Source organism: Mustela nivalis, assembly GCF_964662115.1.
Source record: "Mustela nivalis genome assembly, chromosome: 10".
In the NCBI taxonomy this organism is placed as follows: domain Eukaryota; kingdom Metazoa; phylum Chordata; class Mammalia; order Carnivora; family Mustelidae; genus Mustela; species Mustela nivalis.
The window spans coordinates 46,507,286-46,526,241 of NC_139029.1; the positions used below are offsets into that span (position 1 = coordinate 46,507,286).

The 18,956-nt window shown below is 35.8% G+C and overlaps 1 protein-coding gene across 3 annotated transcripts in view; it reads left to right on the forward strand.

Moving 5' to 3' along the window:
- HOOK1 (hook microtubule tethering protein 1) overlaps positions 1-18,956 on the forward strand; it is a 70,721-nt gene that overhangs the window by 36,876 nt on the left and 14,889 nt on the right. For all 3 annotated transcript variants that reach the window (XM_082687704.1, XM_082687706.1, XM_082687705.1), the window contains 6 exons: positions 5,629-5,769; positions 7,091-7,292; positions 8,074-8,184; positions 10,435-10,522; positions 10,602-10,662; positions 12,676-12,816. In XM_082687704.1, the coding sequence (XP_082543830.1) occupies positions 5,629-5,769; positions 7,091-7,292; positions 8,074-8,184; positions 10,435-10,522; positions 10,602-10,662; positions 12,676-12,816 (744 nt within the window). The remainder of the gene's footprint in view (positions 1-5,628; positions 5,770-7,090; positions 7,293-8,073; positions 8,185-10,434; positions 10,523-10,601; positions 10,663-12,675; positions 12,817-18,956) is intronic.

Genomic DNA, 18,956 nt, shown 5'->3' on the forward strand with positions numbered 1-18,956 from the left:
TCAAATCCAGGATCATGCACTGCATTTATTAGTGGATTCTTAATGATCTATAAATCCGTAGTATCATCATTAATTTAATTGTGAAATTGTCCCAGATTTGACCACTGGGAGCCCTTTGAGTTGGCCCCTGTGGCCTTTCACTGGTTACTGTCCTTCGAGCACTTTCTTACTTTCGGGTGCAACAAAATATTCTAGACTACCTTTCCCTACCCTGCAGTCAGCCGTTTCTTTAAGGATCTCTAATTCCTTTTATGGACGGTGTTATTTAGAAACAAAGATCCAGTGCTCCACATGAGTTTTTCTGTCATTGCTTGGAGGCCCCTTTAGTGTACAGAGCTAAGAAGTATGCTTGCCTATGTTCACATTTACACCGGCTTGTGTTCATATGCTTATATGGACACATGTCTGCATTGGTTTTTATGTCTCTCACTGTGAACAGTGAACAGTGATCTCATTTTGATATCCTTCATTTCAATTCTGTGTTTTCATGGTTTATTCTGATCTTCTCCATTTCCATACTGGAAACTCCTTCTCCAGTGATGGGAAACCTGGCTCCCATTTTCCTCAATATATGTACTCATATACTCAATTCCAAAGCACATAGAAAGTAATTTAAGAATAGCTAACCTTATCTTTGTCTTAAGCAAACTATTAATAAGACTTCAGTATGTTTACAGTTCTTTTGCAAGGTAAGATTTATGTATTAGAGATGAAAGTTCCTTTATGCTTTTTCTCAGTTGACACCCACCTCCCAAAGGCTAAGTATTCTTGTGATTATTTTTTACCATAGATGAGTTTTCTCTGGTATAGAATGTTAACATTAACTGAATCATGCAGTATGAACTCCTTGGTGACTGGCTTCCGTTGCTCAGCATGTTTGTGAGCCTTCATCTATGTTTTGAATGTATCTGTAATTCATTATTTTTTATGCCTGAGTTGTATTCAAATATTTGGAATTATTCCACATTATACACACTTTTTTTTAAATTTATTTTTTTTAAAAGATTTTATTTATTTATCTGACAGAGAGATTACAAGTAGGCAGAGAGGCAGGCGGGTGGGGTGGGGGAAGCAGGCTCTCTGCTGAGCAGAGAGCCCCATGCGGGGCTCTATCCCAGGGCCCTGATACCATGACCTGAGCCAAAGGCAGAGGCTTAACCCACTGAGCCACCCAGGCGCCCCATACACACTTTTTAGTTACCCATTTTCCTTTAGATGATGGGCATTTGGGTTTCCAGGTTTAAGTAAAACTAGACTGAACATGGTAATATAAGAATTTTGTAGACATTTTTTTTTTATTTCTCATTAGTAAATATATAGTGGTATTGCAGAGTTATATAGTAGTTCTATGTTTAATTTAAAAGACACTGCCTAACCATTGTCCACCATGGTCATAACATTTTATCCTTCCATGAGCAGAGTCTGCTCTTGTTCTGCCTGCATAGCATAATTCTTATCTTTTTAACTAAATAGTTCAGTAAGAGTATCTCCTTAGGGCTTTAATTGGCATTTTCCTGATAACCAGTGATGTGATAAGCCCCTGTTCCTGTGCTTACTAAAAATATATCTAGAAATATATATCTTACTAGAAATATATCTTGCTATATATATATATATATATATATATATATATATATATATATCTTACTAGAAATATATCTTGCTAGAAATGTATCTTATGGGGTGCCTGATGACTCAGTGGGTTAAAGCCTCTGCCTTCAGCTCGGGTCATGATCCCAGGGTCTTGGGATCAAGCCCCATTGGGCTCTCTGCTCAGCGGGGAGCCTGCTTCCTCCTCTCTCTCTCCTGCCTCTTTGCCTACTTGTGATCTCTGTCTGTCAAATAAATAAATAAAATCTTTAAATATATATATATTTAAAGATTATATATATATATATATATATATATATATATATCTTAATCTTACTTGGTGAGTTGTCTCTTCATACTGTTGACCTGTTTTTAAATTGGGTTATTTGTCAATATCATTTAGTTGTAGGAATTTTTAAAAATCTGGATGCAAGTCCTTTGTCAAATATGTGTGTAGTAATATTTTTTTTCCCACTCATTCTGTGGCTTGCCTTTGCATTTTTTAAATGGTGACTTTCAATGAGTAGAAGTTCTTAGATGAAGTCTATTTTATCGATATTTTTAATATTAGTGTTTTTGTATACTGCCCAAGAAATCTTTGTCTACTTCCGTGCCATGAAGATACTCTCTACTGTTCTCTTCTAGAACCTTCACAGTGTTGTCTTTTACATGTGTCTATGGTGTTGTCTTTTACATGTAAGTCTATGGTCCATCTCGAATTGATTTTTTTTTTTATAAAAATAGTGTACAGTCAAACTTTATTTTTATTTTCCATATGGGTATTTAGTTGTTACAGTATCATCATTCAAAAGAATTTTAGTTTTACTCCACATTGCTTTGTACCTTTGTGAAAAATGATATAACCATAAAATTTGGGTCATTTTTTGGACTTCTTAATTCTTTTTCCTTTATCTGTTTGTCTTTATACCTATGTGGTATGGTCTTGATTACTTTAGCTCTAGAATAAGTTAAAATCAGGTAGTATAAGTATTCCAACTTTGTTCTTTCTTTTCAAAATTTGTTTTGGCTATTCTAAGTCTTTTGTATTTTCATTTAAAATTGAGAGCTAGTCAGTTTCTATTTAAAAAACCTTTTGTGATTATGATTTAGGTTGTATAAAATTGATAACTATATTGAGAATTTCTATGAATATGGTATCTTCATTTATTTAAATCTTTAATTTGTCTCGGCAGTGTTGTGTTGTTTCCAGTGGAGAAGTCTTGTATGTGTTTTATTAAATTTATTCCCTAGTAGATGCTATTACATATACAATTTAAGTTATTCTGAAAAGTGGCTGCAAGTATGTACAAGTGATTTTTTTATATATTGAAATTGATCTTTTATTTTGAAACTTTTATGTCTTATAAAGTTTCTTAGTCCACTTATTGATTCTATTAATTTGTTTGTATAGAAAATCTAAGGCATCCTCAGTCATCTCATCTATTAACAGAGCTTTACATCTTCCTTTTATAATTTCTGCCCTCTATTTGTTTTTCCTTAATTTAGCAAGAACAGACATCTTACTTTGTTCCAGGTCTTAGGGGGAAGACACTCAGTTAAGTACCATCAAGTATAATACTCACTGTAGAGTTTTCTAATGTGCTTTTTATCATTTTGGAGGAGTTCCCCCTTTATATCTGGCTGCTGAGAGTTTTTATCATTTTTGGTATGATTTTTGACATGATTTTTCTACATCTTGAAATGACAGTGTAGTTTTTCTTTTTCATTCTTTTATTATGATCGTTTAATTTTTTGAATGTTGAACAATCTTATATTTCATGGTTAGATCAGTTTGGTCATACTTATTTTGCATATATATGACTGGATTTGGTTTGCTGATATGTAGAAAAATATTTTGATTATCTTCATATAGATATTGGTCTATAACTTTTTTTCTCTTGTAATATCTTTTTCAGGTTTTATTGTCAGAGTTCTTCTAGTCTCATAGAATAATTGGGAAGTGTTCTCTCCTCCTCTATTTTCTGAAAGAGTTTATGTAAGAATAATAATATTTCTTCCTTAAATATTTGGTAGAATTTATCAATAAAGCAATCGACCTATAGTTTTGTGAAAGGGCTTTTAATGACAAATACAGTTTTGTTAGTAGTCATAGGGCTTCTCAGGTTTTCTGTTCCATTTATGTCAGTTTGATAAGTTGTGCTTTTCAAGGCATATGTTTATTTCATTTAAGTTGTTGAATTTATTGGCATATAGTTGTTCATAATATTCTCTTATCGTCCTTTTAATGACTGTGGAGCTATATTGATATTCACTTTTTCATTACTGATATCGGTAATTTTGTGTTTTTTCTCATTTTTCTTGGTCATTCTTACTAGGGTTTCATCAATTTTATTAATATTTTCAAATACTTTATTAGCTTTCCATATTACTACTTTTAGATCTCTGTTCTTTCTATTTACTTACTTTGAATTTAATTTGCTGTTCTTTTCCTGGACTCTTAAGGTTGAAACTTGGATGATTGATTTCAAGCCTTTCTTCATTTCTAATATAAGCCTTTAAAACTGTAAATTTTCCTCTAAGCACTGGTTTAGCTGGGTCCCCAAAGTTTGACTGCCTGTCTCTCTGTTGTTACTCATTCTCAAATATTTTCTAATTTCCTTTGTGATAACTTCCTTGACTTGTGTGTTATTTAGAAGTGTGTTGTTTTATTTCCAAGTATTGAAGGCTTTTCTAGACTTCTTATTGTGGGCTAATTTCAAATTTAAGTCTCTTATGTTTAGAGAACATATTTCACAAGATTTTGGTCTTTAGATACTTATTAATATTATTTTATTGCTCGGCATGTTGTGATGACTGTTCCATCTGAACTTGCAGAGGATGTGTATTCTGTCGTTTTTGATTGACATGTTCTATATGTGTCAAATCAAGTTGGTTAATAGTGTTGTTCAGAGCTCTTCTGTATTTTTACTGATATTTTTGTTTCTGTCATTTATTGGAGACTGGTATTAAAGAATGATTGTGGGTTTGTGGATTTCCACCTTTGATTCTGTCAGTTTTTGCTTCATGTATTTTAAAGCTATATTTAGGCATATACACATTTATGATATGGCTTTCTAATGATTTGACCCTTTTATATTTATATGTCAGTTTTTGCTTCATGTATTTTAAAGCTATGTTTAGGCATATACACATTTATGATATGGCTTTCTTATGATTTGACCCTTTTATGATATGGCTTTCTAATGTTTTGACCCTTTTATAGAGAAATATCTCTATCTTTAATAATACTCTAAAAATTAATTAAATACTTTAATAATACTCTAAAAATTTATTTTGTTTGATGCCAACATAACCACCCCAGTTTCTTTTGCTTACTGTTTGCATGGTGTTTTTTTTTTTTAAATCTTTTTAGTCTATCTGTGCCTTTATATTTAAACCATCTCTTGTTATTAGCATATATTTGAGCCTTGCTTTGTTATCTAGTCTGATGCTTTCTGCCTTTTTAATCGGTGTGCAGTCTGTTTCCCTTTTATGTAATTTTTGTTACAGTTATATTTAGGTCTGTCAGTTTGCTGTTTTTCATTTGTCATATCCTTTTGTTTTTCTTTTCTGCATTTCATTGGGTAAATTAAATACTTGTTTAAATATTTGCCTTTATTCACTATATTGTCTTTTTACTTTTTGTTGTTGCTATAGAGTTTAAGTATTTATCCTTAATTTATTATAGTCTACTTAGAGTTACTATTTTACCACTTCTCATGTGATATATATTTTTGAGTAATTTTAATAAATATCTATATATTTTCTCTTTATCTTATGAGATATTAAAACTCTTACTAGAGTTAGAGATAATGAAGCACAGTGTTTCAGAAGTGAAAATAAAAATTCAGAATAAGTTTATTCTCAGCCAGTTTCAAATCCAGGAGCTGAAAGTGTCTTAATCCTTAGCCTTTCTGTGTTGAGTGTGGAATTAAAACAAAAAAAATTTTTTTTTAAGTATGCCTTGCTAAGCACATGTCTCAGTAAGAAAACAAGTGATGAAAATCACATTATAAGTACTTGTTTTCTTTACTCAAGGCTTGAAGCTGCAAAGGATGATTACCGTGTTCACTGTGAAGAACTTGAAAAGCAACTAATTGAATTTCAGCATAGGAATGATGAACTGACTAGTCTTGCTGAAGAAACAAGAGCCCTGAAAGATGAAATAGATGTTCTTAGGTATGGCGTGTCTAAATATAATGATGTCACTTCTAAGTTATTCTTTAGTCATTTTGGTATTCCACAGTCTAATCAGGGATTCTTAGGGTGATTCCTGTGTATCAAGTACTGGTCAGTTTTTATCCAGGCTCTTAGTCTTTACTTATTTTATGTTTGTTGATGATAATTTCAGTTTAAGGATAATATTCATTTCTTTTAGCACAATTTTTTTTTTAAGAGAGGGAGGATGAGGGGATGGCAGGAGTAGAGGGAAAGGGAGAGAGAGAATCCCAAGTAGGCTCCACTCTTAGCGCAGACCCAGACATGGGGTCCATTCTCACAATCCTGAGATCATGACCCGAGCCAAAATCGAGAGTCAAACACACCCAACCAACTGAGCCACCCGTGGTAGCACAATTTCATGTTAAAATTCATAAACCCCAAATGATACCTTTTTCTTAAAACTGTGTAAGCTGGGAATCACCTTTAGATACATTTAGCTTGACCTCCTTGTACTCATTAGTGTATCTTGTGAACTTTTTACATAAGGGAAAGCATTCTCAATCCATGTTTTGGCATTTGATATAAAATAGGTATAGGTAAGTATCTTAATATTTATTTCAGGGTTATCCCAAGGTTCTCTTATTCTCTTTGACAGTATATAAAATTTTTATTTGGCTTTTGCCTATGGAATGTTAATCAAGTAAATAGACTATCTATATACTCGTTATATTTTCTGTTAAATTTTCTTAATGGGCCATTTTGTTGCACAGTTTTTCTGTCCATTTGATATAAAAATATTTATACCCATTTGTTTGAACTTGCATGTGATGGAAAGTGATTTGGTTTATGTATTTACTTTTGCTCTAGCCTAGTTGGTCAGGTAGATACAATTCTAAAGCAAAGTGCTTTGTCAGACAAATTGTAAGTTGAGTCAACATCCTAAATATATCAAATACTTACTAAATGCTAGACACAAAGCAAAATTGGCCTATAAGCTACAGAGGAGCCTAGAATTGTTCAGTTGAATTTGTAAAACCATTCTTTTTTACACATTGTGCTGTATGAAATAGTTTGATAATTTAGTATGCCAAATTCAAGACATTTTTGTTTTGATACCTTTGCAACAAGAAGGTTCAATGATGGATTTTAGTCTTTTTCCAAAGCTCCCACAAAGTTTATTTCTTTTGTCTGTCTTTTTCATTTTCTTTCTTTCTTCATTTCTTTTTTTTCCTTGTTTCAGCCAATTGATTATCTGGTTGACTAATTTTACAGATAGAATAAAATTTCTTTATGCATTTACTGGTTCTTACCCAGTAATGTGCAGTCTTTATTATTGTAGGGCCACCTCTGATAAAGCAAATAAACTAGAGTCAACAGTCGAGATATATCGTCAGAAACTACAAGATCTGAACGACCTTCGCAAGCAGGTGAAAACTTTACAAGAAACAAACATGATGTATATGCATAATACAGTCAGCTTAGAAGAAGAATTGAAGAAGGCAAATGCAGCACGTACACAGTTAGAAACATACAAGAGGCAGGTAAGAAAATATCTTAATTTTTTTTAAAAGATTTTATTTATTCGACAGAGACACAGCGAGAGAGGGACCACAAGCAGGGGGAGTGGGAGAGGGAGAAGCAGGCTTCCCACTGAACCCAATGCGGGGCTTGAACCCAGGACTCTGGAATCATGCATGACCTGAGCCGAAGGCAGACACCCAACGACTGAGCCGCCCAGGTGCCCCAGAAAATATCTTAATTTTTTTAATAAAATCAAAAGAGCTCAGCTTTCTTTTGATTCCTTTTGATACTTTCAGAATGATAGAGATTTGAAGAAACATTGCCTATAGCTGGCTATGAACTTATGATAGATTTCTTCTACCTGTAATTTTAATTCCAGGGTTGATAATTGAATTTAAGTTATCTAGGTCTTTCCCTTTTTACTGTCTTCTGAGCTTATATATAAAATATATATATATAAAATAATTTTATATATATTTTATATATAAAATAATATTTTATTGCTTATTAACATTTCTGGTAACCAGTAGTTTGCCTGGAGAATGGAGCTATAACTGGTGATACTCTGTTTTTCTATTTATCTGGCAACCTGGAGAAACATTGGAATAGAAGACTGATTTTTTTTTTTACTAAATTATTATTTGGGTATTTTAAAATTTAGGCTCTTATTTACATGCTATTTCTACAACTATTTAGGATTACTTATTATAGATTTTATTTCCAATCAGTTTCTCATTTATTAAACTCTAAAAACTATTAATATTATATATTTTTGTTATCTACTTTTGTTTCTGACAAAAGGTTCAAGATCTTCACAATAAACTTTCCTCTGAATCCAAAAGGGCAGATACACTAGCATTTGAAATGAAGCGGCTTGAAGAAAAACATGAAGCTTTACTTAAGGAAAAAGAGGTACACATGAATATAGTTGATGCGTAATATGTCTGTCTTCTCTTTTAGTGTTTAATATTATCCTTGCTGTTCTAAGAATGGAAGTCATGTAAATCAAATCTTCTGTCTTACTCCCAATCCAAGTGTTGCTGTAGAAGAAAGTAGTAGAAATTTACTGTGCAGTGTTGTTATTCCTTCATGAGGGAAGATGAAGTCACAGAGGCAAGGCCATATGTCTCATTGCATGTTTTCCCATTCTAGACCATCGGCTTCTCGAGAGCAAGGGCCACAGATTTTATTTTTTAGTGGCTTTATTGAGATATAATTTATATACCATAAATTTCACCCACTTGAAGTGCACGATTCAGTGGTTGTTAGTGTATTCCCTGTTGTGCAGCCCTCACCACAGGCACATTTTAGAGCACTGTCATCACCTCGTTAGTGTGTGTACTGGCAGCGCCCTACATTCTGGCTCTCCTCCCCTCAGCCTTTGAAACCATTAATCTACTTTCTGTCTCTGAAGATTTGGCCAGTCTGTCCAGAATATGTCATCCTACACGGTGTCAGTTTTGTGACTAGATGCCTTCACATAGTTTTAATGCTTTCAAAGTTCATCCATGTCATAGCATGAATCAGTACTTTGTTTTAATGCTGAATGATACTCCATTCTATAGACATACCACATTTTATTTATCCACTCATCATTTTATGGACATTTGGGCTATTAAACAAATAATGTGGCTATGAACATTTATTTACAAATGTTTATGTAGACATGTATTTTCATTTGAGTACATACCTAGGCATGGTACTGCTGGTCATATGGTAACTATGTTTAACCTCTCAAGGAGCTACCATGCTGTTTTCTAAAGTAGATGAACCATTTTTAATTCTCAGCAATTTCTAAAGGTTTTTAATTTCTGCATATCCTTGCCAACACTTATCAGACTTTTAATTTTAGCTATCCTAGTGAGTATGAAGTGGTATCTTATTGTGGTTTTGACTTGTATTTCCCTAATGACTAATGATGTCGAGCATCTTTTCATGTACTTATTGGCCATTTGTATGTCTTCAAAACCCTTACTCATGTTTTATCTAGGTTATTTGCTTTTTTATTGAATTGTAAGAGCTCCTTATAGGTTCTGGATATAAGTTCCTTCCCAAATATTCGATTTGAAAATATGTTCTTTTATTCTGTGGGTTCTCATTTTTTTGGTGGTGCTATATACAATTTCATTTGATGAAATCAGTTACCTGTTTTTTTCTGTCCTTGTTTTTGCTTTTTTGGCTGTATTTCTGTGAAGTCACGGAGTAATAATGAGGTTATAAAGATTGTGTTTATGTTTGTTTTTAATTGTACAGTTTCTGTGAACAATTTTGAATTAATTTTTGTAAATAATGTAAGATAGGCATCAAACTTCATTCTTTTGTGTGTGGCTATTCAGTTGTCCCAGAACTATTTGTTGACAAGATTATTCTTTCCCTATTACTGTCTTAATACCTTTGTTGAAAATCAATTGGCCATGATACTGTAATGATGGATACATTATACATTTGTCAGAACCCATAAAAGTAAAATAGAGGGAACCCTGATGTCCCTTAGTTAATAACAGTGTATCAGTACCGGCTCCTCAGTTCTTTTTTGTTGGTTTGATTTATTGTGTTATGTTAGTCACCATATAGTACATCACTGGTTTTTGATGGAGTGTTCTATGATGCATTGTTTGCGTATAACATGCAGTGCTCCATCCAATCCGTGCCTTCCTTAATACCCATCATGAAGATCACAGTTCTTCAAGTAACCACTAACTTTACCTCACTCATTACTCAAGACACTTCTGCAAGGGTTATGTATCTACATTTCCATTTTGGTAATGTGGATACTAAAGCCAAAAAGTCAAATAACTCACTGTAGGTGATATAATAACTAGTAAATAATGAAACTGGAGTTCAAGCTGTGATCTATTTGCCTCTAAAATCCATGCTTTTTTTTTTTTTTAAACTCTGCTGTTGCACATTTATACTCCATTGTGTAATTATATCAGTTTGGTTCAAATAAATTATCTAGTGGGGAAATCACAAGATTTATGTTGTATAAGGATTATGGGATTTATGTAAGAGAAGATTATCTCTTAGCACGAAAACAAAAAGATTGTCCCTTTTAAGTAACTAAGCAACAATTATGAAATTAAGATAAATTATTATAAGCATAAAGTACATTTCTGGTGGGCAGAATTAAATATTTCACTCATATAAACAATTCTTTTTTAGAGACTAATAGAGCAACGTGATACTCTGAAAGAAACAAATGAAGAACTTCGATGTTCACAAGTACAACAAGATCACCTAAACCAAACAGGTGAATTTTGCTGGATTTAGAAAAGTTTTTTTTAACGGTAGAAATACTGAAATGTTAATCATTTGTTGTTGTTGTTTAGATGCCTCTGCTACAAAAAGTTATGAGAATCTTGCTGCTGAGATTATGCCAGTGGAATATAGGTAAATTTATTTTTATTGATTAATAATCTATACTTAATATTAGAAATATTTCTTCTTTAAAAAAATTATTAGCCTTCAGGATATTCCATTTTATTAGTCATGGAGTTCAAAATTACTTTGTCTCATCTACTTGAACTTCTTAGATTGTTACTGCTACTACAGTAGTTTTAGAATTTATTAGAAGTAAAATTCCACAAACTACATGAATAAAATGTTCTAGTTTTTATAATATGACTTTTATGTGTTGAACTTCTTTTCCTACCTCTAAACTCAATGGAAAACCTTCTACCTGGCATCAAATCCACCTGGGTGAAACAAATAAGAGAAGAGCTGTTAATAATGGCAAAAGGATTACGCTGAAGTTAAATAAAATACAAATTTTAGAATCTCTTAACCAACTTTTATCGTGGTATTTTACTGCTATGTTTGCTTCTAGCTATTTGACTAATCTGGTATTTTTTATGGTTTTCCTTTCCTTTTTGTGGTAACAGTTTTATTTACTACTTCAGACTCTACTCTTTCCTTAAGCAGATTTATTGAGATTCAGTTCACCCATTTAAAACCGCATGGCTCAGTGGTATTTAGCATAGTCATGGAGTTGTGCAGCCATCTAATTAGAGAACATTCCATTTCCCCCAAAAGATACCCTGTGCCTCTGAGTAGTCGGTCATTCCTCAGTCCTGCCTCCCCTCAGGCTCCAGCAGCAGGCAGCGGAGAATCAACTCTGTTATGGAATTTAACATATGTGAGTCCTACAATAGGTGGCCTTTTGTGACTGCTTTCACTCAGGATACAGTTTGCAAATATGTTAATTTTCATTCTGTTAGATTTTTTGTTGTTAAGACAGAGCTCTTTACATGCTGGACCGGAGAGCAACTTTTTAAAAGTCATTAATACCCAGTGATATTAATATCACTTTAAAAATAGCTGTATGAAAAAAAAGCCATAATATGAGCCTGTATTTTAAAGTCATGATGTTGTCATTCAGAAGAACACAAATTGAGATTAATTGAAATTAGTTGCTTTTAAGAAATTACATTTAAGGAGGCAGAAGGTAGGAGAACATTACTTTTTTATTTAATATCATTTCTCTTGTTTGCATTTTAGAAAATGTGTATTTGTGGGCGCCTGGGTGGCTCAGTGGGTTAAGCCGCTGCCTTCGGCTCAGGTCATGATCTTAGGGTCCTGGGATCAAGTCCTGCATTGGCCTCTCTGCTCAGCAGGGAACCTGCTTCCCTCTCTCTCTCTCTGCCTGCCTCTCTGTCTACTGTGATCTCTCTCTGTCAGATAAATAAATAAAATCTTAAAAAAAAAAAAAGAGAGAGAAAATGTGTATTTGTAAACTTTTAATAAAAATTGTTTTCTGACAGCAAAAAACCTAGGTACAGTAATATGACTGTCATAAGAATATATTTAAAAAATATTAAGCAGAGGTGCCTGGGTAGCTCAGTGGGTTAAAGCCTCTGCCTTCGGCTCAGGTCATGATCCCAGAATCCTGCGATTGAGCCCCACATCAGGCTCTCTGCTCAGCAGGGAGCCTGCTTCCCCCACTCTCTCTCTGCCTACTTGTGATCTCTATCTGATAAATAAATAGAATCTTTAAAAAAAAATTAAGCAAACTGATTTCTTAAATCCATTGCTTTTAATGTATATGTTTTCTGAAGATATGCTATAATGAATAGCAGCTAAGTTACCAGTAAAATAACTCCTGTTTCTCTTGGGATTTGCATAATATTTAATGGTATATAATATAATATAAAATACTTTTGCTTTGAAAAATTTATTACTTGTTTGTTGAGACAGTCTTACAGTGTATGTAGTTTTCTTTTAAAAAATTTCAGGAGCATTGGTGGCATTTTTAAATGACAGCTGCTGCATGAACAGGAATTCTCTTGGTGGCATTTTTAAATGACAGCTACTGCATGAACAGGAATTCTCTTAAAGTTAAGAATGTAAAAAAATGTAAATGTACATTTAAAAAATTTAAAAACAGACTTTGCTCTTCAACATTAGGGAAGTGTTTATTCGACTGCAACATGAAAATAAGATGCTCCGCTTACAACAGGAAGGTAGCGAGAACGAGCGTATTGAGGAACTTGAGGAAGAGCTGGAACAGAAGCACCGCAAGATGAACGAACTGGAAACTGAGCAAAGGTGAACCGCTTTGTAATTTCATTAGCTAGCCATGAAATCTGGTCTCACAGAAGTGGGAGATGTCATTGTAATTAAAATAAGTAGGAATTAGGTGGAGGAGGGGCAAGATGGAAGAGAAGTAGGTGACCCTGTTTCAACTGGTCCCCTAAAGTGAGCTAAATATCTACTAGAACACTCTGAACACCCGTGAAATCAGCCTGTCGGCTGATGTAGGAGTGTATACTTCTGGATCTCTACAGGGGCAGAAGACACTTGTGGAGAGGCAAAGCAGAGTAGGAATGCGTGGACTGATACCGGAGGATAAGCAGAAGGGGGAGGGAGCCACCAGAAGCAACCCATTGGAAAGTAATACCCCAATACGAGAGTGCCCTGTGGTGGGGGTGGCCAGCGTTATTTTGCAGTCTGGTTGAAGGCACTCAAAAAGAGCAAAGGAGCCTAAGGGGTAACTGGTGGAATTGGGTGGTCATGGGCATGGGCCTAAGCCCACAAACCCAAGATGGCCACTGCCGGTGACCATGCCGGAGAGAGTGTGTTGGAGCCTCCTTGGTCCCTGAGCTCATGGCGTTTGGCTGCTTGCACCACTGCTGGCCTGGGTGCACTCATGCCTGCATGTGAGAGAGTCTGGTGTGGGCACCCACCAACAACTTGCTAGGTCCACAGCCTTTTGCACTCTGCACACCCTGCATGACCGCTGGCTGTGAGTACACTCTCCCACCCCCTATGCCTGAGAGAGCTTGGTGTGGGTGCCAGCCAGCCCTCTTTAGGACCCTGGCCTTCTGCTCCTGGCCAAGGGTCTGAACACTCCCAGCCTGCTCATGAGAGAGCCCAGCACAATCCATCTGTGGTAGCAGCCTCCTGTGACCTGTGCATCTGTGAGGTCTGGACCCCAGACAGCAGTCTCGGCAAAGGCAGTCACCAGAAGTGGGCTGCCTGGGCCAATATTGCTCATGGTTTTAGTGGTATAGGAGTGCAGAGGCAAGCGGGTGCTTCAGGCGACCCCTGAGACGGTGGCTGGGTGTGTGCATCACCTGTGGGAGGTCATACAGTTCAGTGGAGTTTGCAGAAGGGGAGTCTCTGTGTTCTGGACCACCCAGAGGGGAGCAGACTGAGGCTTTTCTCTGAGACAGAGGTCTGGGTGCAGTTTGCTTTCTACTAAACCTCGGAAAAGCAAAAAGACCGCAAAAAGACCCTGAAGAACAAAAACCTCCATAGAACAAAAGCCTGAAAAATGGGTTTCCACAGAGCCCAGCCCCTTGATAGGGGACAGGATGACTTAACCCAAGCAAGACTGACTGAAAAACAATGTGCCTTCCCCCAGAAGGCAAGCCAAAAGAATGAGAGGACAACTACCAAAGGGTCCCCATAAAACTGTAAAGCCCCAACATCAGCAGAAAACAATATATTAAGCTCCTGGTATTGCCCTAATACCTGTATATTTCATAGATAAAATTTTTTTTTATTTGTTCTCATGATTCCTTTTCTTTTTAATTTTTTTAACCTACTTACCATTACAACTAGAGGTTTAATACAACATATTCCATAATAACCTTTTAACTTGAACTTTTCTCATACATATACCTGTTTTTATTTTTCTTTTCTATTTTTTTTAATATACATACAGCTACAAGCTTCAAGGTAATCATCTTTCCCTAATCAATACTACCCCTATATATAAACCAGTATTATTCTCCCTTTATCTCTGAGAAGGTGAGTCTTTTAACAAAGATATCAAGGTACACCCAGGAAGAATCAAAATAACCTTCCCTGCCCACATCGAAGATTTATAACCACCTCCCATCTTCTTCTGTCAGTGTTTCTGTGTATTCGTTTTTGTTCTGGTGTTATATAAATCTCATCCTTGGGGTTCATTTTGGCTGGGTTCTATTTTTTCCTTGTCATTAACTTTTGTCAGACTTTTTGTTTGTTTCTGTTTGTATACCTTATAAATCTTACTTTTGGGGCTCTTTTTTTTCTCTCTCTCTCTTTCTCTTTTTATCTTTTTTCTTTCTTTTTGGTGGTGACTTCCAATTGCTCCAAAACTTTCCAGGATGCACCTTGCCTGAATCGTGGTTGATATATTCAGCTATACATCCCCTCAACCACCTCTCACCAAAATGACTAGGAGGAGGAACACCCAACAGAAGAAAAATTCAGAGACTGTGCCCTCCTGATGAGAACTATTGGATATGGACATAAATACTATGTCAGAAAGGGAATTCAGGATAACAATTATCTAAGCAATGGCTAGGTTAGAGAAAACCATTGATGACAATGTAGGATCTCTAAAGGCGGAAGTGACAGCTGACCTGGAAGAAGTTAAAAATGCTATCAATGAGATCCAATCTAATCTAAATACTCTTAACAGCTGGGTTACCAAGGAGAAGATAGAATTAGTGATCTAGGGGACAAAATGATAGAGAAAAAGGATCAGGAGGAGGCATGGAACAAACAGCTTAGAAGCCATGAAAACAGAATTAGGGAAATGAATGATGCCATGAAACATTCCAACGTCAGAATTATTGGGATCCCTGAGGGGGTGGAAAAAGACAGAAGACTAGAAGATATAGTTGAACAAATTCTGGATGAAAATTTTCCCAATATGGGGAACAGAACAAGCATTCATGTCCTAGATGCAGAAAGAACACCCACCAAGATCAATGAATCTAGAAAGACCTCAAGGCACTTAAGTGTGAAACTCATGAATCATAATTTTAGACAAGAGCTCCTGAGGGCAGCTAGGGGGAAGAGATTCTTAATGTACAGAGGAAGGTCCATCAGAATAATGTCAGACCCGTCCACAGAAACCTGGCAAGCCAGAAAGTGCTGGCAAGATATATTCAGGGCACTAAATGAAAGAACATGCAACCGAGAATACTTTATCCAGCAAGGTTAACATTCAAAATGGATGGAGAGATAAACAGCTTCCAAGATTGGCAAGGTTTAAAAGATTATGTGACCACCAAGCCAGCACTACAAGAAATATTAAGGGAGGATTCTATAAAAGAAGAAAGAACCCAAGAGTGAAATAGACCCAAAATTTACAGAGACAATCTTAGAAACAGGGACTTCATAGGCAACATGATGTCAATAAAAATGTTTCCTTAAATAATCACTCTCAAAGTGAATGGCCTAACTGCTTCCATAAAATGGCACAAGATTGCAGATTGGATAAAATGACGGGACCTGTCTATATGCACATTTGGAACCTGAAGATACATCCAGACTGAAAGTGAAGGGATGAAGAAACATCTTTCATGCCAACGGGCCTGAAAAGAAAGCTGGGGTAGCGATTCTCATATCAGATAAATTAGATTTCAAGGTAAAGAGGATCAAGAGATAGAGAAGGACACTGCATCATTCTTAAAGGGTCAATCCACCCAGAAGATCTAACAATTGTAAATATTTATGCCCCCAATATGGGAGCAACCACCTACATAAGCCAACTATTAACCAAAATAAAAAATCATATTGATATGAATACATTAATAGTAGGGGATCTTAACACACCACTCTCAGTAATAGATCATCCAAGCAGAATATCAATAAACAAGAGCTTTGAATGACACATTGGACCAGATGGACCTCATAGATATATACAGAAAATTCCACCCTAAAACGATAGAATACTCATTCATCTCAAGTGTACATAGAACTTTCCCCAGAAGAGACCACATACTGGGTCACAAATCAGGGCTTAAACGATACCAAAAAACAGAGATTATTCCCTGCATATTCTCAGACCATAATGAAAATGGAACTCAACCACAAGAAAAAGTTTGGAAGGAATTCAAACACTTGGAAGCTAAAGACCACCCTGCTTAAGAATGTTTGGATCAACCAGGAAATCAAAGAAGAACTTAAACAATTCATTTAAACCAATGAGAATGAAGATACTTTAGTCCAATACCTATGGGATACAGCAAAGGCAGTCCTAAATGGGAAATAAATAGCCATCCAAGCCTCCATCAAAAAAATAAAGTCCAGAATGCACAAGCTCTCTTTACATCTTAAAGAACTGGAAAACCGACAACAGATTAAGCCAATCCCATGCACAAGAAGGGAGATAATCAAGATTAGAGCAGAGATCATTGAGATAGAAACTAGAGACAGTAGAACACATCAATGAAACTAGAACTTGATTCTTTGAAAGAATCAATAAATTCGATAAACCAGTGGCCAAATTAATCCAAAAGAAAAGAGAGAAGACCCAAGTTAATAAAATTATGAATAAAAGGGGAGAGCTTACAACTAATGCCAAGGAAGTAGAAACAATCATCAGAAATTATTATAAGGGACACCTGGGTAGCTCAGTGGGTTAAAGCCTCTGTCTTCAGCTCAGGCCATGATCCCAGGGTCCTGGGATCAAGCCCCACATCGGGCTCTCTGCTCAGTAGGGAGACTGCTGCCTCCACTCTCTCTGTCTTTCTCTCTCTCTGCCTACTTGCGATCTCTGTCTGTCAAATAAATAAATAAAATCTTAAAAAAAATTGTTATCAACAGTTATATGCCTGTGAGTTAAGCAACCTAGAAGAAATGGATGCATTCCTGGAAACCTATGCACATCCAATACTAAATCAGGAAGAAATTGACAACCTGAATAGACCAATATCTAGTAATGAGATTGAAGCAGTGATCAGAAACCTCCCAAAAAACCCAAGAGCCCAGGACCTGACAGATTCCCTGGGGAATTCTACCAAACATTCAAAGAAGAAATAATACCTATTCTCCTGAAGCTGTTTCAGAAAATAGAAACAGAAGGAAAGCTTCCAGACTCTTTCTATGAAGCCAGCTTATCCTGCCCCCAAACCAGGTAAAGACCCCACCAAAAAGGAGAATTTCAGACTAATATCCCTGATGATGTGGATGCCAAGATTCTCCACAAGATCCTAGCTAATAGGATCCAACAGTACAGCATCCCATCCCAGGTGGGATTTATCTCTGGGATGCAAGGGCAATTTAACATTTGCAAATCAATCAATGTGATAGAACAGATCAGTAAGAGAAGAGAGAAGAACCACATGGTCCTCTCAATTGATGCAGAAAAAGCATTTGACCAGCTATAGCATCCATTCCTGATGCAAACGCTTCAAAGTATGGGGATAGAGGGAACATTCCTCAACTTCATAAAATCTATGAAAAAAACCCACAGCAAATATCCTCCTCAATGGGGAAAAGCTGGCAGCCTTCCGTTTGAGATCAGGAACATGACAAGGATGCCCACCCTCACCACTCTTATTCAACATAGTACTAGATGTCCTAGCAACAGCAATCAGATGACAAAAAGAGAGAAAAGATACTCAAATTGGCAAAGAAGAATTCAAACTCTCTCTTCGCAGATGACATGATACTTTATGCGGAAAATCCAAAACCCCCCACTCCCAGTCTACTAGAACTAGTACAGCAATTCAGTTGTGTTGCAGGATACAAAATCAATGTACAGAAATCAGTTGTTTTCTCATACACTAACAATGAAAATATAGATAGGGAAATTAGAGAATCAATTCCATTTACTATAGCACCAAGAACTATAAGATACCTGGGAATCAAGCTAACCAAAGAGGTAAAGGATCTGTACTCAAGGAACTACAGAACACTCTTGAAAGAAATTGAAAAAGACACAAAGAGATGGAAGAGCATTCCATCCTCATGGATGCAGAATAAGAATTGTTAAAATGCTTATACTGCTCCGAGCAATCTATACTTTCAGTGCCATCCCGATCAAAATTGCACTGGCATTTTTCAAAGTGCTGGAACAAACTGTCCTAAAATTTGTACAGAACCAGAAGAGACCCCACATAGCTAAGGAAATGTTGAAAAAGAAAAACAAAACTGGGGGCATCACGTTGCCCGATTTCAAGCTTTACTACAAAGCTGTGATCAATACAGCATGGTACTGGCATAAAAACAGACACATTGAACAGTGGAACAGAGTAAAGAGCCCAGATATGGACCCTCAACTCTATGATCAAATAATCTTTGATAAAGCAGGAAAAAATATACAGTGGAAAAAAGACAGTTTCTTCAACAAATGGTGCTAGGAAAAATGGACAGCTGTAGAAGAATGAAACTGGACCATTCTCTTACGCCATCCACAAAGATAAACTCAAAATGGATCAAAGACCTCAACTTGAGGCAGGAAT